Below are 25753 nucleotides of genomic sequence, written 5' to 3' on the forward strand. Positions count from 1 at the left end.
ACTGAGACTTGGGCAGAGCGGCTTGGCCGGTGGGACCATGAGTTTGCGCTGTTTTTCACATTCAAACCCACGTAACCAATTTAAAATAAGACTTTATTAATCCCTAAAGGAAAAAGGGTGTTCCAGCAGCATCACGATACAAAAAATACACGTTTAAATTAAAAATACAGTAGAATAAAATGTATAGCATGAAATATAATTCTATATTCTATACATATACACATACTCTCCCTCTCATTTCTACATATGCATGTTACTGTTACAGTTAGGGCCATATTTACTATTACAGTGTTATAATAACAGTAATCCACACATGAAAGTACCCAGTGCAATACCTGCCAACATGCTGTCTCACTGTTGGACCTTTTGATTTAATTATTTTAAATAAAAGTTCATTATTTTTTACATACTTCAGCTGCTCTGATTTGTCAGTATGACCTGATATAACGGCTGATTAAGTGCAGTATAAAAGTTGACTTTGAGGGTGAGTGGTGGTTTTAGGCCTATAACACATGCAATGACTTATAGATGATCATAGAAGTTAATATTAGGGGAAAAAAAAAAAACAAGAAAATGTTTGCTGTTGTCATTTTTCAAAGTTTATTTCAATTTGAAACCACAACACAAATTCAAGCTATCCACAGCAGTGTCAAAGTCCTTCCACAAACATCCACAAAGACATCAGGCAATGAAAGGTAGTCATAAGGTAAAAAATAAAACTATTCTATAACTGTACGCAGCAGAACAAAGTTACACGGAGCAAAGCGGAACCAAAGTCGTCGAAACCTTGAGCGTGACTTTTTATGCGTCCTTTATCAAGCGATGAAGTCCAGAGGTCTGTTGAACCCACCTTTCCTGTTCATATATTGCCTGTAAAAGAAAATATGATTACATCATTGATCTCCCCTCTGCACCAACATATTACATCATCGTCAGCCAATGGGAAGGTTCGTCTCTGAGCTGTGAAGCACCTGCAGCTGCGATTGGCTGCAAAGCAGGCAGTTGCTACTGACGGCACAACCAAACAATATGCTATTGCTCAAAACAGGCAGTGGACACATGTACACAGAATGAAAACAGATACACGCCCTGACCAGGCAAATTCTCACACAGTGATGGATCCTCAGCTGTGACACAAGCATCTTGCACTGTTTTCCGTTGTGCATGCAGTCAGCATATTAATCTAAAGCTTGTTACCATTTAATGAACGTGCATATAAATTTAGTGAGCAGGCTGGAAAGAGAAACACAGTCATCAATAGAAAATAAACAGCTGAAGAGTTTTCCAGAAGACTCTGACTTGGTTTCATCCTTTTTGACACCAGAAAATAAAAAAGTGCATCATATCAGCATATAAATCAAAATTACTCAGAGAGCAACAATGATTATAGGGATATAACTCCATGCCATGAAATCAGCCCTGTTTCATCTGTTACTGGAAGAGTTACATCAAAAGTTTGACTTCAAATCTCAAAATAATGACTTATTTTCACAGGATTTTGACTTCCAATGAAATAATGACCTCAAAATGTCTTACTATCTTGACACTTTCCTCTTATGATGTGAAAACAGTGGGTTATTTTTTCAAAATGTTTACTTATTTCAAACGTTTGACTTACTAGGCCAAAATAACGAGTTACTACATTTTCAGAAAGTCAGCTATTAAGTCAAGACAAGTCATCATCCTGAGATAAGTCATGATTTTGAGAAAATAATTCCAATATTTCAACACACTGAAATTACTGAGTCACATGTTTGAGAAAACAGGACTTAGTATGTTGAAATAACAGCCAAGTATTGAGAAAATAAGTCATTATTTTGACATAGTAGTCAGAGTAGCAGTTCCGAGAAAATAAGTAATAATTTTGAGACAAAAAGGCAACAGAAGTAAAAATGTTCATTGTCCAAATGGAGCCCAGATTGTGATATACTGCAGTTCAAGTAATGAATACAGTTCATTAATTGAACTGTATTCAATATTAAAAAGGAAAAAACAACTGAAACAAACAAACTTACCTGTATTTTCTCTTCTGGGTCACATTGACAGCATATGCATTGACAGAACCGTCCACCTTCCTGCCCTGTGGAGACACCAAGATATCATACATACATACATACAAACTCACTCAGTCACTCACAAGCATAAGTGTGAACAGTAGGTTTCAACATTTTGCTGAGTGTCTAAATGAAAATACAGCCTTTTCTGCCAATTTTAGAGCATAATCTGTATTTATTTGCTGAGTTTAACAAATCTTTTGCACATTTCATTTGTGGGTGTGTATATACAGGGTGTCCCAAAAAAATTGACATAATTTCGTGGTCTAATAACAGCCGATTCTCCCTCAAATGATCTAAAATTTTAACAAAATGTGTAAAAACTAACCAAGTTTAATTTTTAATGTTTTTTTCAGGTTGAAGAATGGCGTTCACTAGAAATGAAAAGGCATTTTGTGTGTTAGAATATGCTCCAACACAGTCAAACGAGTGTGCTGCGTGCATTTTCCCGAAAATTCAATAAAAATGCACCAGCTGGACAGCAGATTTGGACATGGCACAAAAAATTCAAAGAGGAAGGCTGTCTGTGCAGAGCGAAGGGATCTGAACGACCACCAGTATCGGAAGATATTACGTTTGTGAGGCTTTGTGAAATTGGTTATAAAATCTACACTCCTCTGAAATTTTTGTTCGAATTTTGATAAATAAATCTTGTGTTGTTCAACATGAAGCCTGTTTCATTTCGTTTGTCAGGACATGTAGTTACTCAGATACTCACATCTCAAATGATGTCAGTTTTTTTCGGACACCCTGTATATACATAAATATAACCAGTTACAAAATGTTCAAAGTAATTCCATTACTTTTAAAATAATATAATAATATATAACAATACAGTAATGTATACTGAAGCTTTGTGAAAACTCTAATTAGTCAGAAATGTTGGGGGACTGCGCCATCATGTGGTCAGCAGCAGTATCATGTAAGGCTTTCTCTATCTGTTGCCGTGATCGATTATATTACCAACCAGCCCAACACTGGTGTAAACAAGAAGGCCAAACATTACTGCGCATTTCTGATTTGTTTGCTGTTTTATTTCTCTTTTAGTTATGTAAATGGTCTGTATGTAAAAAATGCAGAAAAAACATTTAAGGTTAATTTGCTGGCAAACAAAATGGGAAAAATGTTTGTGTTTTCAAAATCGCCATGATAAACAGTTCAAAGGCTGTTTAAAATGAGCCAGATTACTCATTTAGCATTTTACAATAATTTCTGAGTAACATAGAGCAGGGGTTCTCAACTGTTTCTACCCCAAGGCCCACCTGTTTATAACTACAAAGAATAGCAGCCCACAGAAAAACTAAAATCAACATTTTAAATTCGATTTACTTTTCCTCTTAACTGAAAACCTGAGAATCAGATAAGATCGTCCATTTTGGCTCAATCACAGGTTCCAAAATTTGCAGTTATGTTAAAAAAATATTTGCTGAGATGTTAAAAAAGGTCAAAAAAGCAAAAAGTATAGAAATGTGCGAGGTAGATGTGGACTGCGATTTGGAGCTGCAATGCATCGTGTTTTCACTGAAAATACTCGTCTCGAAATTTCTCTTTCGTTTTGAGGGGTTTCGAGATTCATTTGAAACAGACAAACCTCAGTCCACTCACTAGGCTTTTGGATGAGTGTCGTCACAATCAACAATAATAATAACCCTTATTTTATATCTGCTTCTTTGTCTTTGGTTTACTCACATTGCTGATGCTCGGCCAAAAACACGTTCTGATCCACGAGCCAAAATCAAACTTATATCTTCACTATTATTTTATTTTACTGCAGCTCGTGATGCAGAAACGAGAGTAAATGAGGGTCTGTAAAGAGTCAGACGTTAGAACAGGCAGATCATGCTGATGGCACAGCGCCTGCGTGCTGCTAGAAGAGGAATGCAAGCTCTGTCGACGAATCCCCTTGTTTCATCACAGACTGTGTTCCCACCAGCAGCCAGGGTTCATTTGGAAGCAGACCACAGTTCAGCTGTCTGTTGCAGAGCTGAATAGGTGGAGTTTTCACAGATGTCAAAACGGAATGAGCTAAAGAAAAACTGACTATCAGCATCGCACGTCTGCGGCTGTGTTGTCTCAAACTGATGACGTGCAGTGGTTTTATTTGTACGTATATTAGTTATAATTTAAAAACATTCGCTTCTCAGTTCTTAATTAAGTTAATCTTTTTTCCACTTATGTTTTTATGACGTTAAAGTGACGTTACCGGTCCTCTACGAACTACTGCCTCCCCAGAGTTCATGACCCATGGACCACTAGAGAGTGCTTCAGGTTGAGAAATCCTGACGTAAAAACCACTGCATGGATTTCGAAGGATCTCCTTTGTTACTTACTTGAAGGTTGATGGCTTTGGTATCAGTAAAACTGATATTCTCACTGTGATTTCTGAAATCTTACCTTTGTGGTGTCAAAGGAGCCGAAGCCCATGAGCTTCATCATCTCGATCTCCTCCTCTGTCTTGCCCTGCATGTCCTCAGCTGCAACAAAGAAATTAAACAGCATTTTTCACCATTATTCCGATTAAAAGCCTAAAAGGAACTCTGCTGTCGGCACAATGGTCTCATTTTTCACAACTTTTAGATTTTAAATACAGCTGAAAAATGAGCAGCCATGGTCTTTAAATATCAGGCTTTGTTCACACAATAGGTAAAAGTGGCCCAAATCTGATCTTTTCTTCATATGTGACACAGATGTGTGTCAGTGTGAACAGATAAACACACTAGATCTGACGTTTTCAATTCCAATTTGAGACGCTTTCATGTGGTACTGCAATCTGATCTGCATCCGATCTGCAGCAATGCGACTCAGTCTGAACAGCCAGATCGGAATCCATGTGACTTTTACGTCAATCCAACTCCACATTCATCAAAATTTCATGCTGTTGAGACTCAAACATTTTGGCTCCGTTCACATTACCAGGCTGAAGTGGCACAGATCCGATTTTTTGCCCTAATGCTCACTTTCATAGGTGGTCCTAGATCAGATACGTATCTGATTCGTGGCCATGTGACCTTAATGTAACACTCAGATAGGAATTCATGTGCATTTTTTCCACTGCGCTGCGCCATCATTCAGCTTTACCATGGCAACAGCGCCGAACAGAAGTTAAAGCCTGTAAACGGTGGAAAAGCAGCTCATCTCACCTTTTTCTCCTTCGTCTCGCTCTAATAATGAAGCTGAGAGCTGATCAGAGTTAATGATCTTCTCAGCGAAGCTCGTTCTGCTCGTTAGTTTGTGCTGATGATGAACGTGATTCATTCATGTGACGTTACTGAGTAGGATGTGCCATGAGGGTCATTTCAGGACGCCGGTTCGAAAGGTTTTATGGTCACAAAGGCGTGCTGGCCACAAATTTGGGGGGGCGGAGTTTCTGAAGGAGCATTGAAGGAAGCGGTGTGTTTGTTTTACTATGGGGTTCAAATATCAACAATCGTTCTCCAGACTCATATAGTGATCCTTTAACAATGTAAATATTGCAGAAATGATAAAAATAACCTTCATCGCGCAGCCCTGATCTGTACCCTGGTCTAGTAACCTGGGTCCGCTTCCCATCTTGTTTCTTGATTCCAAATTTTGTGATAACAGTAAACGCTAACAACAGCAGCAACGATGAAGAAGCTTCAGGGTCTGATTTACCTTTTACCGCACTCGGCTTTATGTGAGAGTCACAGACGGCAATTCTGGCTAGATACTGTTTTTTCTCACTTCACAGAGCCCATATGGTGATTCTGGGGTGATTATGTTGGTCCAATCAGTGGTTTGCACCATCACTAGCCCCTCACTGGCACTTCTTGCTTGGCACTTCTTTGATTATGGATTTGTAATTGTACATTAGACATGAATGGTAACGATGGCCCACCTGATATCTGATGTATCTTTGCAGGCTTCTCCTTCACCTCCTTCCTCTCTTCCTCCCGTCTGTCCTTCTGACGCACTGGGGAGAGCGAAGACGAACGGTGTCGTCGTGGAGATCTGTGTTGAAAGAATAGACGCATAGCTGGATGGAAGGGTTATTCAACACTTAAAAAAACAAAAAAAAAACAAAAACCTACACTATTAGCAAAAAGGGTTCTACATAGTACCAAAAGATTAAGAGACCCTTATTAGTCCCACAACGAAGAAATTTCACCTCCGCATTTTAACCCATCCATGCAGTGAAACACCACATACACACTAGTGAACACACACACTAGGGGGCAGTAAGCTCACTTGCCCAGAGCGGTGGGCAGCCCTATCCACGGCGCCCGGGGAGCAGTTGGGGGTTAGGTGCTTTGCTCAAGGGCACTTCAGTCACGTACTGTCGGCTCAGGGGATCGAACTGGCGACTTTCCGGTCACAGGGCTGGTTCCCTAACCTCCAGCCCACGACTGCCCCAAAAAGGGCTCTCTGCCTTGTAACAACAGTGTAATCCTTTTGGTGCTGTGTAGAACCATCTACAGCGTCTGTAGAACGTTCTCCATCAATCTGAAGAACGCTTTCATGATGCAAAGTACCTTTTACTCATGAAACTCTTCATTCATGGTTCTATAAAGAACCATTTTCTTTACTTAAGAACCCTTGAAGAACCAGCTTTTTAAGAGTATAGCTTTTACTTGTGACGCTCATTCTGAATCATTCAAAACCTTTCTTTTATTCACATATCAGTCATTTAGCTGCTTGACCCTAAACTCGACCCACACCTGGACCTCCGGCGGTGTGGTGAGCGCGAGCGGCTCCTCCGTCTGTCCCGGTCTCGAGATCGCGAACGATCTCGCTCTCTGCGTCTGCGGTCCCGGGATGTTGAGCGAGAGCGGCGTCTCTCTGAAATCATAAATAAAAGATCAGGGCGGAGCAAAGCTGTGAGAAGATAGACTTAAAGGAAAAATGGCTTCTCTTAGTTTGCCTTCTGGGGTTTTGGTTACTATAACCCCCCACATTCATGCTGCTGCGGTTTAGTTGAAGCATTTAAGACATTTCTATAAGTACATTAGTTATTATTACTACTATTATTATTATGATTGTGGAATGTTTAGCGTAAATAACATCATGGTACTGCTGTGTGCCTTTCTTTTTGAATGGATGCATGAATTAGTGCTGGGCAGTGATAAAATATGTCACAGTATTTAAGACTGTAGTACTCAGCTTAAGCGCTCATTCTTCCTAAGCATGGCTACTAGGAGATTTTGGAACCACTGGTGGTCTCAAGGAGTTGAAAAGGTTAACCTCTTCAACTCCTTGAGACCACCGGTGGCATCATATTCCCTTATAATAAAAGAAGCTGAACTCACTATTTTTTTTTCTACTGAAAGTCGCCCCATTTTTCCACAAATCTGGGCTATAAACTATAAACAGATGGCGTCTCTTCAGTGATCTGCTCTGTAAAAATTATTTTTATAAAATAATACAAAGAGCGTCTAAGATTTTTGGCTTTCAGCAGTAAATTGTAAGTATATAGCAATATAAGTATGATCATAAAACACATGTTCTGTTAATTTGAGGGGAGCTTTTACAAAAAATAAATAAATAAAATAAAAATTCACATTTATTACATGCAGTCACTGAACAACTCGCCTTACGATTTGGTCATGTAAATTCAGATGGACAAACCGAAATATACCCTGGAGAATAAAAGGTTAAGACAATTTTTTGATAACGTAGGTTTTTAAATTTTTAAAAATGCAGCTCTTGTAGTTTAAAAATTGCACTCTCTTAAACTGCGATTTCGATATAAAAACGATGAATCGTTTAGCACTATTTTGTGCTCTTCTTGTAACAAAGTAGCAGGTATTTTTGTGCCTTTTTTAAGCCCCTGGTATGTGTGTTATTTTCAGTGGTGGTCAGTAATGAAGTAAATGTAATTCATTACTGTACTTAAGTAGTTTTTTGTGTATCTGTACTTTACTGAAGTTTTTCTATTTTGGGTGACTTTTTACTTTCACTCCACTACATTTCAAAGTCAAATATCTTATTTTTTACTCCACTACATTATGAGAAATCTGTCCTTCCTTTTGGTTTATGTGTGTATAAAAACATAACATGTCGAAGCGAAAGAAGAGTGAAGCAAGAACACCAATCAGGGCACAGCGGTCACTTTGTTTTGACCTGATTGGTCATACCGACCCAGTGCAGCACACGGTTCAACATCAGTGCAGCAGCGTAAAAGTTTGGGAGAGTTTATTCAACATAAATGATGAACTAACCTAACTTTGTGTAAACAGACCACAATATAGAAATATGTACTCATATGCAGTTGAGACTGACGTGTCTTTATTCTGAATTTATACAAACACATTTCATTTTATAGTAAATTAGTTTTGGCTAGTTTATGTTTATGAACAGAGACCTACAGATGCAGTTTAGTAAAGGAAACTCATTTGTGAACCTGAGTTTAAAGTTTTTATTAAACTTAAACTTGTAACTAAGTTGTAAATAAATCTTAAACTGAAACTTTGCTGGTTTGTAAAAAGTGATTTCAGAGCCACTCAGTTCTACCTGATGGAAACTGTTTGCCTTCAGTGTTTTGTGCTTATGATAATTTTAATAGACATCAGCGTCACTAATTAATGACATTCTATTAAAAAACTGGTTTACCAAGAGAGACACTGGAGTATTTTCACCTAAAATGGGTTAATGAAGCGAGTCTTGTTACAAAAACGGTAATATGACATCAGAGCCATAATTAATCTTTTAGTACTTTTACTTAAGTACATTTTAAGGCAAATACTTTTGTACTTTTACTCAAGTGGAGGTCTAAAGGGAGGAACTTCTACTTTTACTGGAGTAATATTTTACCTTGGGTGTCTCTACTTTAACTCAAGTACATGGTTTGTGTACTTCGTCCACCACTGGTCATTTAGGTTTTTAAATTTTTACAAATGCAGCTCTTGCAGTTTAAAATTGCAGTTTTTACTCTCAAACTGCGATTTCGATATAAAAACGATGAATCGTTCAGCACTATTTTGCGTTCTTCTTGTAACAAAGCAGCAGTTAAATTGGTGAATATGTACAAAAGGACTGTTAGCTAATAATTTTGTGTCTTTTTAAGCCTCTGGTTTGTGATATTTCTTTAAATTGTTGCTGTCCTTCACTTGTTTGTATGTGTTGATGCATTAAATAAATAGGAACCCACTCAGTTCCGATGGGACCACTGCTAAACGGAAGAGGCTCCACTATGGGGACTGCTAGCACTCCATTAAAAAAAAAAGATATTTATTCAATAAAACAGAGAGGATTTTTACTGAAGACCTTAAATCAGCTATTCAGCTCTGGTATTAGTAGCCAACGTTAGCAGCATCAACAGAAACCACACATTCGACTCTTCAGGCTCACGGATGGATAAACCGCGAACTGTTTAGCACTCAAACTGAACGTTTGAGAATAAAAGTAATAAAATCTTATAAACCACAATGTCGAAGTTTCCTTATTAATGCTTTAAAAGAGTCAACAAACAATAAAACCGGCCCTTGTTCATGTAAACAGCCGAGCGGAACGCTGTTGCTGTTGTTGTTAAAACGCCGCCGACTCGATTCGATTCCGACAGTCACAGCTCGTAAATTCGGCCTTATTAAAAGTTAAATTTCATTCAGACCTCGTCGTGGTGGTGTTCTGCTCCTGCTTCGCCCCATTATCCGCTTATTTGAAGCCTAAATCCTTTATTTTGATCAGTTTTGTGAGAAACTCCACACGCCTCTACAGCGGCACTACGCCATTTGAGAACAAGCGCACGTAAAATGGCTCCGGTGGAAACTAAGAGTGAGCAACTCAGTTCCGACCTAAACGTCCTGATATAGAGCAAAGAAAATGTCTGTGTTAACAACAACAACAACAACAACAACAACAACAACAATAATAATAATAATAATAATAATAGAAGGTAACTCATTTGCATAAGGAAGGGAAAGTCAAACGGGTTAATAGATGTATAAAAAAATGGGACTCAACCACTGTGCAAGTCCTGGTAGTCCTAAACATCCTGAAATAGACCAAAGAAAATGTCTGTGCCTTTTTTGGTGTTATTATTATTATTATTATTAATAATAATAATAATAATAATAATAACAAAAACAATAATAATAATAAGGTAACTCATTTGCATAAGGAAGGGGAAAGTCAAATGGGGAAAAAATAAATTAAAAAATAAATTAAAACCACAAGTTTCCAAAACTGGAGTTCAAAAACTTAGTAGATTTATAAAAAAATGGGACTCAACCATTGTGCAAGTCCTGGTAGTCCTAAACATCCTGAAATAGACCAAAGAAAATGTCTGTGTTAATACTAATACTAAAACTACTACTACTACTACTACTACTAATAATAATAATAATAATAATAAGGTAGCCATTTGCATAAGGAAAGGGGAAAGTCAAATAAATTAAAACCACAAGTTTCCAAAACTGGAGTTCAGAAACATATTAAAAGATTTAGAGAAAATGGGACCAACCACTGTTCAAATCCTGGCAGACCAGAAAAAACTGCCCCCATCAGATAAACAGCACTTAAAGCTTTCATCTCTGAGAGAGAGGAGAAAATCAAGCTGCTTCAGATCTGAAAACATCCACAGGTGTTTCTGTCCATCCTTCCACTGTGAGAAGACGACTCAGCGCTGTGGGTCTGAAAGGATGTGTAGCTGTCAAGAAGAACCTCACTGAGAAAAGGAGACGGACACATCAAACAAAGAAGCTGAGCAATGGACTGACCACCCCAGAGTCCAGACCTCAACATCACTGAATGTGTTTGATTACTTCAGAAAATGACTGACCAACATCTAAGACTGAACTTTGGAGGTGTGTCTGCAGATTCTTTGAGGAACTGAAAGTGAGTCTCCTGAAAAGAGTGTATCTGTGTACAGTGCATTCATTTCTGTATGCTTTCTATTAATGCAGAAGAAAACACCGGAGGCAAAAGTCCCTTTCAATGAGTTTTAATGATTGGTACAACCTAGCATTGATCACCTTACATTCTAATATGACATGGATTCAGACTTGAAAACCAGCAGATATACACACAAAAGCGTTTAAATAAGAGATACAGGTCATAAAAATAATTACAACTGCAAAGAAGTTCCCCCTTTAACTGTACAAAATAAAAACGAGGAGTGGAATGTTTCAGTGCCTTTTAACGTTGCATAAATAAGCCAGATTCTCTTCTTTTCATTCAGTATTGTTTGTTTTTTTTTTTCTTTTTCAATAGCTTATTCCATGTTGTTGCAAGACATTTCGCCATCACTGCTGCAATTTGCCGTATTCCTGCTATTCGAAACCAAAAAAGTGGGATCGTATGAAACACGGACAGGAAACCAGCTTTCAGTCCGTAGAGAGCTCACGATTACACTTCGTAGAATTATACAAACAGTTGTGCAATATGACCATCAGTGAACAATCATAGTTGACTAATATGAACAATCAAAATGATGTGAGTGCTTACTTGATGCCACATTCTCGTCTATATGCTTGTGCTAAGTGCAGTATCGGTTTAAAAGCGAGGGGGGAGAGAGAGGAGAGCTCGTCTGGAGCTTTTTATTCCTTTTCGAGGGTTAGTCAGGATCGTGATGGGAGATTTGAATGAAAATTAGCTTCATGTCACAAAACAATAACCCAAAAAATGGCGTGAGTGGACGAACAGATCGATACACAGTGAGTCTGAACGAGCGTAAGTGCAACTTGGTTAGCCGAGGGCTCGTGAGCGGCGCGTGTGTGAGTGTGTGTTACTGTAGTGTTACTGCAGAAGTGTCTGTGAACGTTTCCGAAGCTCAGGTTTCAGCCTTCTCCTTCTGCTTCTTGCTCTTCTTCAGGAACGAGGGAGCTTTGAACTTCTTCTTCTTCTTGGAGGGCGACTTGGAGGGGGACCCCTCCGGGGTGGTGCCCGGGGGCTTTGTGGGCGGGGCGGCGGGCGGGGCTAGAGGCGAGCTTTCCGACGTGTCGTTGGTGGTCAGGGCCTTCAGTCCTTTCTCCAGCTCCTCCTGCTGCTTCTCGTCCTCCTCTTTTCCGTTCTGTACAGCTTCTGTGGTGTCGCCGTCTACGGGTACAGGAAAGAACGCGCAGATTAAACAGAGCTCAAAGGGGAATTCCACCAGCTTTACAAAATTTGAGCATAATTCAAACATTGAGGTGTAAACCACATGAGTCAGGCTCCAGTCCTCGTGGGCCAAAACACTGCAGACTTCAGGACACTGCCTCGTTAAATACACCTGATTTAGGTCATCAGCTAAGTAGCAAGGCTAATTCAGAGCATTGGATAAGAGTAAACACTAATATCCACAACAATTTGGCCCAGAAGGTCCCCAGTTTGATATGCCTGATGTAAACAACATCATTCAGAGTGGTTTGGTGTGAAATGCTTCATTCTAGAGAACTTAGAAAGAGAGAATTGTTCACAGTGGTGCTGATAGGAACCAGACGTCTGAAGACTTTAATGCCTCTAAAAGTTCTTTAACAGAAAGTTATTACATGAAATGGTAAGGGATATGTTGACTGGTGATCAAGACTTTGTTTTATGATAGTTTTGAGAGGGTTTTGGTCTAAAATATTTAATATTTATGCAATTTATGGCAGAGAGGCACATTCAGGGCATTCCAAGGCAAAACAGTCCCAAAAAACATTCATATTTACTACTATTTTACCATTATTAACATTATATACACATAAAAAGTCACATGTAAGTTCAGTGGTCATTTTGGATAGTAAATAAAACGTCTATATTTGTGTTGTAGACATCATGACTCCTGGTTCCCATCACCACCACTGTAAAGAAATCCAAGTCGTTAAGTTTCTCTCCAATGAAACATTTCACATCAAATCACTCTGAATGACTTTATTTTCATCTCAATTGATGAATTCTGCAGAAATTTTGAAAAATCTGTGGAATCCTCCTTTAAAGGGCCCATTTCCTATATATTTCCTTTCCCCCGAGGTCCACCTGTAGCATCTGTGTGAGTTTATTTAGCACAAATAGTCATAATTAGTCATACATAGCCTCTTTATTCCTTAAAATGAAAGGAGAACTCCACCAATTTTTCAAAATCTTTGCACTTTTCCATTGTTGCGATGTAAAGAAAGTCATTCAGAGTGGTTTTATGTAAAATGTTTTGTTGTAGAGAAAGTTATGGACTCAGATTCCTTTACGGTGGTAGTGATGGGAACCAGGGGTCACGATGTCTACAACACAAATATAGCCATTTTATTTACTATCCAAAACCACCAGTGAACCTACAGGTGTCTTCTGAGATTTTATATGTAATGTTTTTATTGGTAAAATAGTGTAACATCTGAATGAAATACATTTTTAGGGGGACCATTTTGCCTTACAATGCTCTGCATGTACCCCTTCGCCATGAATGGATTGAAATAAATGGATTAACAAGATGTTTTAGGCCAAACATTTATCACAAAACTATCGAAAACAATGTCTTAGACATCAGTATTCATAACCACTTTGTGTAACAACTTTCTGTTGCAAACTTTTAAAGGCATTAAACTTTTCAGACGTCTGGTTCCTATCACCACCATTGTGAACAATTCTGACTCAGTATTTATTTTAGAACAGAGCATTTCACATCAAACTACTCTGAATGACTTTGTTTACATCTTAACCATTTAATTATGTAGAAATAAAAAAAAAATGGTGGAGTTCCCCTTCAAACAGGCTGTGTTTGTCACTGTGCCTTTAAGAGTGCTACATGTAAACAAGCTCTGTTCTGATTGGCTGCCCTGTATTGCGCCTCATTTCAAAAGCAGTCCAGGCTGAAACACTCCTTACAAGTTCAGGGTGAATGGGTGGAGCTAAGCTGCTGTAGGCTGTGCAGGCAGATGTACATGCATTGGTTTTTGTGACATCACAAAAACAATCATTTTAAAACAGGCTGTTCTTGCAGCTTAGTTCCCATAGATGGACTGTGTGGAAATTTTAATGGCAGTATATTTTGAATTAATGTCACAAAAACTATCACTCTTAAAAAAGATGGTTCTTCAAGGGTTCTTTAGCAAAGAAAATGTTTCTGTATAGAACCATGAACACTCATGGAACCTTTGGCATGATTAAAGAGTTCTTTGCATCATGAAAGCATTCTTCAGACTGATGGAGAATGTGTAGTAGATGGTTCTATATAGAACCTTTTTGAAAATGGTTCTATTTAACACCCAAAAAGGTTCCTCTATTGTTACGATGTCAAGGCTGTAATAATACAAGAACCCTTTTGGGTGCTATTTAGAACCCTTTTTTAAAAAGTTCTATATAGAACAATCTACAGCACATTCTCCATCGGTCTGAAGAACCCTTTCATGATGCCAAGAACCCTTTAATCATGCAAAAGGTTCTTTGAGTGTTCATGGTTCTCTATAGAAACATTTGCTTTGCTAAAGAAGCCTTGAAGGACCATCGTTTTTAAAAGTGTAGCTCATCTACATACATCCATGCTTTCAGGCTACAGCAGTTTAGCTCCTCCCACTGTCTGTGTTTACCTGCAAATTTTCTGCAAATCCGATTGAATTCGCACCGATTACAGATTAAGACTGAGGTGTTTATGCTCACTCTACTCAACAATCTGATGAAAATCCCCGTTTTCATGCTCACTACAAGCAATCTGACCCAAATTACGTGCATGCATAGAACCGCTTAGTGTAGACGTTACCATGACAACGAGCATCACGTCAGTCAGAGTGAGACGAGCAGCAGTGAGCAGTGCTTTTGTTTTTAACTGCTTTAAAATGATGTCAGACTCAGGAAAACGTCCTTCACATGTCCTTATTAAAGAAGGCCGAGAGGAAGACGTCGTGTTCTGAGTCACATAAGCTGGACGTCCGTCCCACCGCCGTCTTTTAAAGATCAAAGCATAAACTTCGTCTCCTCTGCAGACCAGTTTCTGCTCCGCCATGTTGAACGGTATAAACTTTCACTATGACGTGATGAACATGATCAGAACGGACTTAAACTTTCTGATAGGGAATGTAATCAGATACAGGCGTTTACACGGAAATTATTCTTCTATTTAACGGATTATTTACATCAATCGCATAGAAGTTGTAGTCCGAATGGCCTCATTCGGACTAGTCTATTCCGATTGAGGTGTACACATGTACGTATTGTATTCCGACTGAGCTAGTAATTGGATTATTAATGGATTATTAGGCTGCATGTAAACGTGGCTTAAACACAGCCTGTTTAATTCTCTGCAATAAAGAGAGGTTGGAAAATGGTCAGGTAAAAATGAACTACATACCTCAGGAAAAAAAACTTAAAAAATACAAGACAAATACAGGATATGGGCACTTTAACAAAGAAAAGCAAGGGAATTTCAATTTTACATGATATCGGCCTTTTAAAGTGATGCTACTTTTAAAAATCAAGCTGATTGGACAAGACATGTTTCCTGCTCTTCTGCACTGGAGCTACAAGGCTAATGTACACTCTTAAAAAAGACGGTCCTTCAAGGGTTCTTTAGTAAAGAAAATGGCTCTATATAGAACCATGAACACTCAAAGAACCCTGTGCATGATTAAATGGTTCTTTGTATCATGAAAGGGTTCTTCAGATTGATGGAGAATGTGCTGTAGACGGTTCTCTATAGAAACCTTCTGAAAAAGGTTTCTATATAGCGCCCATTGTTACAAGCTTGACATCATAACATTAGAAGAACCCTTTTGGGTGCTATATAGAACCATACAGAACCATCTACAGCACATTCTCCATCAATCTGAAGAAACCATTCATGATGCAAAGAAGCCTTTAATCACACAAATGGTTCTTTGAGTGTTCAAGGTTCTATATTGAACAATTTTCTTTACTAAAGAACGCTTGAAGAACCGTCTTTTTTAAGAGTGTTTATCTAGCACCTAATGGAAGTCTATTCACTCAAAATAATGAACAATACATTACCCTTAAAATTAAGGAAGCAAACTTCACACACAAGCTAATCGAAACCAGGCATGCTTGAATTTTTTTTGCCAGCGTTCTTTACAGCTTGTCCCACTTAGCAACAGTTGCTATGAAAAGGACACATCTGTGGGCAGAGCATGGACAGGTCAAACTGAGCTCCGCTGCGTTTTACAGCCATGCCGAGGCGTGCAGGCGAGGTGTGAGGGCTCACCTGAGGGAGGGGGTTTGGTGGGGGTTTTGGTGGGGGAGGCCGCAGGGGGAGTACCTGCGTCGTTCAGCACCTCCTCCCCACCTGACACAGCCAGAAAAGAGGTGAATACAGAAGAAATTAAAGAGAAAAACAGGAAAGAAACACAAAGGACAAAGTGATTAGTGCGTTAAAGTGAAGGGATTAGAGTGAGTGAAGGGTGAGAGGTGAGGGACGGACAGCATGGAGCTCGGTGAGAGAAAGTTTTGTGGCTATTAAAGTCAACGTGAATGGAAAATCATAATGCATTGTAATCTGTGCTGCGACATACACGGATCAAACATTATGACCACCTCCTTGTTTCTACACTCATTGTCCATTTTATCAGCTCCACTTACTATATAGGTGCACTTTGTAGTTCTACAGTTACAGACTGTAGTCCATCTGTTTCTCTGATACTTTGTTAGCCCCCTTTTACCCTGTTCTTCAGTGATCAGGACCCCCATGGACCCTCACAGAGCAGGTACTATTTGGGTGGTGGATCATTCTCAGCACTGCAGTAACACTGACATGGTGGTGGTGTGTTAGTGTGTGTTGTGCTGGTCTGAGTGGATCAGACACAGCAGTGCTGCTGGAGTTTTTAAACACCTCAGTGTCGCTGCTGGACTGAGAATAGTCCACCAACCAAAAATATCCAGCCAACAGCGTCCTGTGGGCAGCGTCCTGTGACCACTGATGAAGGACTAGAGGATGACCAACACAAACTGTGCAGCAGCAGATGAGCTATCGTCTCTGACTTTACATCTACAAGGTGGACTGACAAGGTAGGAGTGTCTAATAGAGTGGACAGTGAGTGGACACAGTGTTTAAAAACTCCAGCAGCACTGCTCTGTCTGATCCACTCGTACCAGCACAACACACACTAACACACCTCCACCACATCAGTGTTACTGCAGTGCTAAAAATGATCCACCACCCATCAGATTTTAAACTAGTGTTGCCATCAATAGTTGCACTTACAACTGCATATCCAATAGAATGCTAGCAAAAATTAGCATTACTGTAGTGTAGTGATGATACAGAGTGAAGGTTTCTAGTGCTTGGTGTAAAAGACTTTGTGTATTTGTCTTTACTTTACACTCTCCAAGCTGGGACTGACTTCTTTGGCACTGACAACATAACATGTTATTAACACTACTTATAATACTTTATGTCAACAATTCATATGACTATAAAGTGCAATTCAGTGTAAATTATTTTTATAAATATTTATAACCATGTTTATAATGCCTTATGAATGCATTATAACATGTTATGAATGTGTTTATAGATGCTTAAAAACGTGACATTCATAGAAAGTGTTACCTTTGTTGTAAAGTGTTACTCTGTTGTGTTTACTTTGTATTGTAAAGCACTTCGAGCTGCATTTTTTAATGTATGAAAGGTGCTACGTAAGTAATCATTATTATTGTCATCATGGTCAGTATCTGAGGGAGTTTTAGAGCCGAGGAAAAGGCTTTACTGCACATTTGAGTCTGATCTTCAACACTGTGCACGATAAGCACTGTCTTTTCCTCTGACCTACAGCAGCGGCCAGTTTGGCTGACTAAGTGCAGCATCATCTACTGCCCAGAGAGAGAGATGGAGTGGATTTATACAGGAAAACAGCAACTCTGAACAAATCAGACACACTTAGTGGCACAAATGCGTGTAATGCTCTGGTGTGAACAGGTGTTTATTGTGAGCAAGTGTATTTTGTATATTGTCGCTGTCAGAACAAAAACCTTGTATGTTCTTCACTCCTGTTAGGTTACTGTTTTGGAGATGGGAGGTTTTGTTCCAACAGTGATGATGTATTCGGTGTTTACGGCATCATATCGCTGTTGTCGGAAGAAACCCTCATATCTCCATTTTTGATGTTTTTCAGTTTATGACATGATTTGAAAATACCTGTTGTTCTTTACATTGTGTGTACATTTCATGATGAATGGACCAAAAGAAACGACCCAAAATTACATGGAAAAAAGTCTGGTTCCATTGACTTACATTAAAAGTACAGTATGTTTTTTCCTTCTCCTGTAAAGTCACCATTTTGGAGACGAGGTTTTCTTCCGACAACAGCGACATGCATTTTGAGATTAGATAACGTATTACCTGCTGTGCACACCTCACTATCGCCTCTTGTGTAATGTTATAGTATTTGCACTTTTCTGTTGTCTCATAGCTCTTGTGCTGTCTTTTAGGGATGCTTCCGAAATTTAGAATATTAAAATAGCCATAAATGTTTTCAAAATTAGCTTCTTTCCAACATAACATGTTCTCATATTGAAGATCCATTAAATGTGTGAACTCTATACTCCATTGTAACGCAGAGAAGGTGGTTCCTTGAGGGTTCTTTAGTAAGGAAAATGGTTCTATAAAGAACCATGAACACTCAAAGAACCCTTTGCATAATAAAAGGGTTCTTTGCACCATGAAAGGGCTCTTCAGAACATGCTGCAGACGGTTCTATATAGAACGTTTTTGAAAAGGGTGCTATTTAGCACCCAAAAGGGTTCTTGACATCATAACAATAGAACAACGCTTTTGGGTGACAATTTAACAATTTAAGACCAATTTAGCAATGCAAGAATGCATTTTAACAGTTGAATGGTTCTATATATAACCACTGCCTATACTAAAGAACCCTTCAAGAACCCCCTGAAGATTGAGAAGATAGAGACTGGATGAAAAATGCTGGTGTGCTCCTTTAAGTAACCATTCATTGAGGTTCTTTATGGAATCAACTACGGTTCTTCTACTGCATCTTCTCTTCTTGCACCTTTATTTTTAAGAGTGTGAGGAAACTTTCAAAGCTTGAACTCTCCTCCGGTGATTATTTGCAGGTGTTATGTCGTACCGTCCTGGCTGAGCTGTTTGCGCTGGACTTCTTTACGGTACTCCTCCAGCTCCTGATCCGTCAGCTCGTTAAACGGGTTCGGGGGTTCAGGCTCGGGGGTCGAAGGAAGCTCCACCTTCTCTGGAGACTAGGAGGGCACACACATAGAAACGCTGAGGGTTAGCTTAGCACTCACTCTTTAATTCACTGCAAATGACTCCCTGCTTGTGATGTTTGTATTATGTTAAAGCAACAGTTCACAATTACAAAATACACAGTTTACACCCCCCCAAATAGAGTCAAACAGCCAAGACATGTCAGATGTCTGAAGTTGCTTCTTCAGCTTTGTGCTGGAGCTACAAAGCCAATGTAGCTTACAAGTAATAGAAGCTTATTTACAGGGATGGGGGAGTAGCTAAGTAGCGCTATAGATGCTTTTCTTGCATCTCAGTACATTTTTCCGCGAGTTTCTGTTTGACTTTTTATGAGGTTGAAGTTGCTTCTCATTCACCAGCTTCTCATTCGAATTGTCCTATTCCACCTTAAATGGTGCCTGAGGCACCAGACTGTACTGCTGCCCCATTTAAGGTGCAACAGGAAAATTCGAACGAGAAGCTGGTGAACGAGTCATTGTGGAGGATTTTGAGGCGAAAGTGTTGCTGAAGTTTAAAGGACCCTTAATGTCGTATCTGAACATATCTGGCTGAAATGTTTAAATTGAAGCAGTTTTATTTCAACAGTTGACAACACGTTGCACAAAATTGTTTGGTTTATATGGTTATTTTTGTTGATTTTTGTTAGGAAAAACCTGGAATGATTGACTTTGAATTTTTTGTTGGATGTCACACCTTTAGTTGTGTAAGTTTGAGTGTTGGTTACACTTAAACTCACTTTTTGGTGATCTTTTTTATATTTGCAGCTTTTCAATTGTATGTTTCTTACTGGCACATGATTAAATGCAGCGTCTTGTTCACAGTTGGACTTGTTTGTCAGGTGGAGGTTCACAAACATTCTGACAATCGAGCTTTGAAAGTAGCTAAAAAGTAGACACTACTTTTCAAAAAGTAGCTAAAAAGTAGTCACTACTTTTCAAAAAGTGGCTAAAAAGTAGACACTACTTTTCAAAAAGTAGCTAAAAAGTAGTCACCACTTTTCAAAAAGTAGCTAAAAGTAGTGAACTACTTTTTGAAAAAGTAGCTAAAAAGTAGTGCACTACTTTTCAAAAAGTAGCTAAAAAATAGACACTACTTTTCAAAAAGTAGCTAAAAAGTAGACACTACTTTTCAAAAAGTAGCTAAAAAGTAGTCACTACTTTTCAAAAAGTAGCTAAAAGTAGTGAACTACTTTTCAAAAAGTAGCTAAAAAGTAGTGCACTACTTTTCAAAAAGTAGCTAAAAAGTAGACACTACTTTTCAAAAAGTAGCTAAAAAGTAGTCACTACTTTTCAAAAAGTAGCTAAAAGTAGTCACTACTTTTCAAAAAGTAGCTAAAAAGTAGTGAACTACTTTTCAAAAAGTAGCTAAAAAGTAGTCACTACTTTTCAAAAAGTAGCTAAAAGTAGTGCACTACTTTTCAAAAAGTAGCTAAAAAGTAGTCACTACTTCTCAAAAAGTAGCTAAAAAGTAGTCACTTTTCAAAAAGTAGCTAAAAAGTAGTCACTTTTCAAAAAGTAGCTAAAAAGTAGACACTACTTTTCAAAAAGTAGCTAAAAAGTAGTCATTACTTTTCAAAAAGTAGCTAAAAAGTAGTCACTACTTTTCAAAAAGTAGCTAAAAAGTAGCCACTACTTTTTCTGGAAAGGTAGCTAAATTGTAGCTGGCTACACATTTTGGGAAAGTAGCTACAAAGTAGCTAACTACTAATTTTTCAGTAGCTATCCCAACCCTGCTTATATACACCAATTAGCACTAAATTCTATAAAGTAAACGGTAATAGACTTGTTTATGTGGATTCTGACACTGCATGACATACTGCTATCTAACAACATTCAGCAGCAGTCTGCTACTACTGTTTTTAGTATAATCTATACTCCTAAAGTGTTTTAAAGTGAACTCTTCCGTATGACGATAATTATGTACACAGTACAAGTTATTCATTTTTCTGTAAATAAAAACACATTTACCAGAAAACTTCACAGAAACCTCAGTAACTTAACATAATATCATATTTATTGAGTATTCAGTGTGTCCACTCTCTACCTTTCTTACAGCTTCCATTCATTTCAGGAGACTCGCTTTCAGTTTCTCAAAGAAATCTGCAGACACACCTCCAAAGTTCAGTCTTAGAAGCTGGTTAGAGGTTGTTTTCTCTGCTTCTCATGATACAAATTATTCTAATTCTGAACAGCTACACATCCTTTCAGACCCACAGCGCTGAGTCGTCTTCTCACAGTGGAAGGATGGACAGAAACACCTGTGGATGTTTTCAGATCTGAAGCAGCTTGATTTTCTCCTCTCTCTCAGAGATGAAAGCTTTAAGTGCTGTTTATCTGATGGGGCCAGTTTTGGTGTCAACCAGGTCTTCCAGGTGGTTGTTAGGAGCCACATTTTCTCTGTAGCTTTTAATCGTTTTTTGAACTCCAGTTTTGGAAACTCTCTTTTTTTCCCTTTGGCTTTCTCTTTCCTAATGCAAGTGGATTATTTTATCTAATCTCCTCAAAAAATAAATCCAGAAAAATGAACAACTTGTACTTAATGGCTTTTTGACTGGAAATTAAATGAAAGAAAAATTGTCTCTGACTTTTGCAAAGTACTATAATTTAAACAGTCTCCAGTTTAGCTTTTATAATATTCCAGACAAAACAGAATATAAAAAAAGATAAAATCCTATGTGGCTATTTCTCTCCACTTAACTATATGAACAAGAGCTAAGACACGCGAGGAAAATTAATACAATTTAACGGAAATAATGAAATAGATTCGAATATTACATCCTCTAGTGTCTTACACTAATTCTGACAAATGTTAGGCCTTCATCATTCAATCCTAAGGCTGTGTGTGTTATGTAAACTGTAATTACTGCAGTAATATTTTATCGTGCAACTTAATATAGTCTATGTTTGTTGTAAAACATCAGTCTGCAGAGATCTTTGCACTGCAATGTTTGCATGAAAAGTTCTACACATATAAAGTATGAGATGGTGTCGTACCGGTGGGCTGTTGTCCGTAATGACGCTGGCTAATAACTGAGACTGAGGTCCTGCTGTCTTCATGTCCTGACGATTCTGCTCTCGGATCTGAAATAAAAACAGATATGCTTTTCTCAAAAATGCACAAAGTTCAGTTCACGTTAATAAATTCATCTTAATAAAGTTATTGCTGGAGATCAGACACAAAATGGCTATCATCAGTGTTCTGCTTGTACGTTACCCCTTTTAACTGCTCTAAGACCAGTCCTGGTCTAGTTAAATCCTAACCTAGCCCTTGTGGCAGTTTACAGTATAAACCAGGGGTCGGCAACATGCGGCTCTTTAACTGCCCTGTTGTGGCTCCACAGCAGATTTTTAGGTAAAAATAAAATAATCCTCCTTTACAGTAAAATAAAGCTCTGCTGATCGTTCAACACAGTTTAACACTAAATGGTCTTAAACTCTGGAGTTAATGTAGAACTGCTGATTCACCCTTTAACCCTGAAGATCAGCGCAGACTGCTGGTCACCACAGCAATGCAGACAACAATCTCGCCTTGCTAGTAGCTAACGAAACGGCAAAGAGAGAAATGTAAGACGGACATTGATAATTCGGAGACGAACTGACTTATTTGTGTTTATAATCACTCCAGCTGGTTTCCTGATACGTTTAATCTGCAACGAGAAACTGTCCAACACTAAAACGTCACAGAGCTGAAGTCGCTTCTCTTTCTCAGGCTTCTTGTTCCAATTTTCCCGTTCCACCTTAAATGGTGCAGCAGTTACATTCTAGCACCTCACTATTTAAGGTGGAATGGAAAAATTCTAACAAGAAGCCGGTGAATGAGAAGCGACTTCAGCCTCGTAAAGAATTGAACATTAAGAGACATTCTAAAAGAAACTATTCCTTTTGGAAAGGTTTCCTGCCAGAGATGTGAGAAAAGCAGCTACAGCTGAGTTAAAGCCTAAAGCAGAGCAAAGTAAGTCTGCGTTTTCGTTTATATTATTATTTTTTTTAGCCTATTCTAGTACATTAACACATACTGAGACATATTTACAGCCAAAACGGTAAAATGGACCTTAAATGTTGTGGCTCCCAAGGTGGTTTGATTTTTGCTGAAAGGACAAAAATAGCTCTTCTTAACATTTGGGTTGCGACCCCTGGCCTATACTAACTCCATGATCTTAACACCTACAAGGTATAAGAAAGCTGATCCCAGATCAGCAAAAAAAAAGCATCTTCCATCAGCACTCGAACACAAAACTGTACCTTATTTCTGGTCTCCAGCACCTCCTGAGGGTTAGTGAAGAGAGGGACGAACTGGTTTGGGTTTTCGATCTTAATGGCTGTTCCGCTGCTTTGGGTTACTTCATCCGTCCTCAGCCACTGAGGGGGAAAGATCATGACATACAGACGTTTACAGATGTAGAAAGTTCACTTATGCTCTGTTTATTGACATTATTATCGGCAGACTGTAGACTCACTAAGCTGGCGAATAAAGTTAATTAAGTGCAGTACAGAGGGACCAAACGAACACACAACCACAGTCATAATCAGCCAGCAGAGGGCAGTAGAGGCACTGCAGTGAGGTTTATGGGCTTGAAATATCCCCTGCATTGCAGAGGGGATTGAAAAAGGAGGAACGAGAGAGAAAGAGAGAGAGAGAGAGAGAGAGAGAGAGATTTTCCACTGATGTAGAAGCAAATCTGCCCCAGTACTCTATGATTTCTCCTGTTTCAGACAGAATTTCCAGTGTGATCACTGGGCCTGAAATCTCTTTAATACATTAATAAACTCATATTTTGATCAGCAGACATCCTTGATTATGACCTGATGACAGAGATGGGTGGTAACTACCTTTATTTACATTTTTTATCAATTATGCAAAGGGTTGTTTGAGCGCTCATGGCTCTATATAGAACCATTTTCTTTCCTAAAGAACCCTTGAAGAACCTCCTTTTTAAGAGTGAAGATATATCCACTAGGTTTAGAGGAGCACTCTGGGTATAAAAATGAAAAATGTAATCATCACATCTGCTGAAAACATGCCTGTTTGCCTCCTACACTAGTCTCTCGAGTGAGATCTTCCAGTTTAAAGAGCAGGAAAACCCCCTTCTGATGATGCGTCTTGAAGGTGGGAGGAGCTTTGGAAAAGTGACAAGCGTTTTGGGGGAGATACTTCTTAATGTTCAGAATCTGAATATCACATTTGTATTTGTTAGCCTCTACACTCTTAAAAATGATGGTTCCTCAAGGGTTCTGTAGTAAAGAAAATGGTTCTATATGGAACCATAAACACTCAAAGAACGCTTTGCATGATTAAAGGGTTTACTGCCGTGAAAGGGTTATTCAGACTGATGGAGAATGTGCTGTAGATGGTTCTTTATAGAACCTTTCTGAAAAGGGCTCTGTATAGCACCAAAAAGGGTTCTGCTATTGGTACAAGCTTGAAAACATCAATATCTAGAACTTCCAGAATGACTAGAGTGCCATTTTTGATGGATTTGCACTTTCCTGACTATTTTCATTTCTGCTTAAAAGAAAATTCCACCATTTTTGCAAAGTCATTAGGATGTAAATAAAATCATTCAGAGTGGTTTGATGTGAAATGATTTACTGTGGAAAAACATATATGGCGTCGCCATGACTACAACACAAATATAGTCATTTTATTTACTACCTACATGTGTCATGAGTTTTTTTATGTAATGTTGATGGGAAAACAGTTCTGAGTAAATAGTTTTTTTTTTGGGGGGACTATTTTGCCTCATGACCCCCTGCATGTATTTAAAAAAATATGTTTTAGGCCAAAACCTTCTCTCTGCCTCTGTTTAGAGGCATTAAACTCTTTAGACGTCTGGTTCCTATCACCCCCACTGTGAACAGTTGAATGTAGCTTCTTTTAAATATGCAGAAATCCTGAAAAATTCCGTTTTAGGTATAATTGTAATTAAAAAGATTTGCTTTTTATTCAGTTCCATTTAATTGGATTTCTTTGTGTTTGTTCAGCAGGCGCTGCTGTTTCTGGGCATGCAGTTGGACTCGTGAGTGGGAGCGCTTGCCCTCCTCCTCGGAACTGAGGGAGGTGACGGTGGTCAGGGCCTCTGAGACCGGTCACACGTCTGACTTTAGAGCTTGAGCATTTTAGTTTTGACCAAAAGGATTCAAAAAGAGAAAAGAGCCCAACAAATTTCAGTTCCTCTGCTGACAAGAAGCTCCACTGCAGTTAAAAACTCTTAAAAAAGATGGTTCTTCAAGGGTTCTTCAGTAAAGAAAATACTTCTGAATAGAACCATGAAAACTCAAGGAACCCTCTGAATGATTAAAGGGTTCTTTGCATCGTGAAAGTGTTCTTCAGATTGATAGAGAATGTGCTGTTTATGATTCTATGTAGCACCTTTTTAAAAGTGTTCTATGAGAGGGTTCTTCAGATTGACGGAAAATATGCTGTAGATGGTTCTATATAGTACCTTTTTTGAGAAGGGTTCTATATAGCGCAATTTAAAACACACTCCATCAATCTGAAGAACGCTTCCATGATGCAAAGAACCCTTTAATCATGCAAAAGGTTCTTTGAGTTTTTATGGTTCTATATAAAACCATTTTCTTTCCCGAAGAACCCTTGAAGAACCATTTTTTTAAGAGTTCATTATTAAGATGTC

The 25753-nt window shown here is 38.6% G+C and overlaps 2 protein-coding genes across 5 annotated transcripts in view; both read right to left on the reverse strand.

The window, feature by feature from the left end:
* Nucleotides 1–576: 576 nt before the first annotated feature.
* Nucleotides 577–9765, reverse strand: snrnp27 (small nuclear ribonucleoprotein 27 (U4/U6.U5)). The gene is made up of 6 exons (XM_036599007.1): nt 9619–9765; nt 6731–6851; nt 5911–6023; nt 4449–4528; nt 2016–2080; nt 577–870 (listed from the first exon to the last, which is right to left on the reverse strand). The coding sequence occupies exons 1-6, from the start codon at nt 9653–9655 to the stop codon at nt 816–818; spliced, it is 471 nt and encodes a 156-aa protein (XP_036454900.1). The 5' UTR covers nt 9656–9765; the 3' UTR covers nt 577–815.
* A 1169-nt stretch (nt 9766–10934) lies between these two features.
* Nucleotides 10935–25753, reverse strand: part of add2 (adducin 2 (beta)) — a 49003-nt gene continuing 34184 nt past the window's right edge. For 3 of the 4 annotated variants that reach the window (XM_036598691.1, XM_036598695.1, XM_036598694.1), the window contains 5 exons: nt 23361–23477; nt 22113–22199; nt 18986–19112; nt 16111–16191; nt 10935–12044 (listed from right to left, as the gene is read on the reverse strand). In XM_036598691.1, the coding sequence (XP_036454584.1) occupies nt 11779–12044; nt 16111–16191; nt 18986–19112; nt 22113–22199; nt 23361–23477 (678 nt within the window). In that variant the 3' untranslated portion in view covers nt 10935–11778. The remainder of the gene's footprint in view (nt 12045–16110; nt 16192–18985; nt 19113–22112; nt 22200–23360; nt 23478–25753) is intronic. The other variant, XM_036598692.1, reaches the window with a different exon arrangement.

Source organism: Colossoma macropomum, unplaced genomic scaffold (genome assembly GCF_904425465.1).
Source record: "Colossoma macropomum unplaced genomic scaffold, Colossoma_macropomum, whole genome shotgun sequence".
In the NCBI taxonomy this organism is placed as follows: domain Eukaryota; kingdom Metazoa; phylum Chordata; class Actinopteri; order Characiformes; family Serrasalmidae; genus Colossoma; species Colossoma macropomum.

Coding starts and splice junctions, on each gene's coding strand:
- snrnp27 (XM_036599007.1), bottom strand. CDS start 9,655: ATGGGGCGAAGCAGGAGCAGAACACCACCACGACGAG. Junction 6,852..9,618: donor CAGAACACCACCACGACGAG/GTCTGAATGAAA, acceptor TTATGATTTCAG/AGAGACGCCGCTCTCGCTCA. Junction 871..2,015: donor ACCCAGAAGAGAAAATACAG/GTAAGTTTGTTT, acceptor TTTCTTTTACAG/GCAATATATGAACAGGAAAG.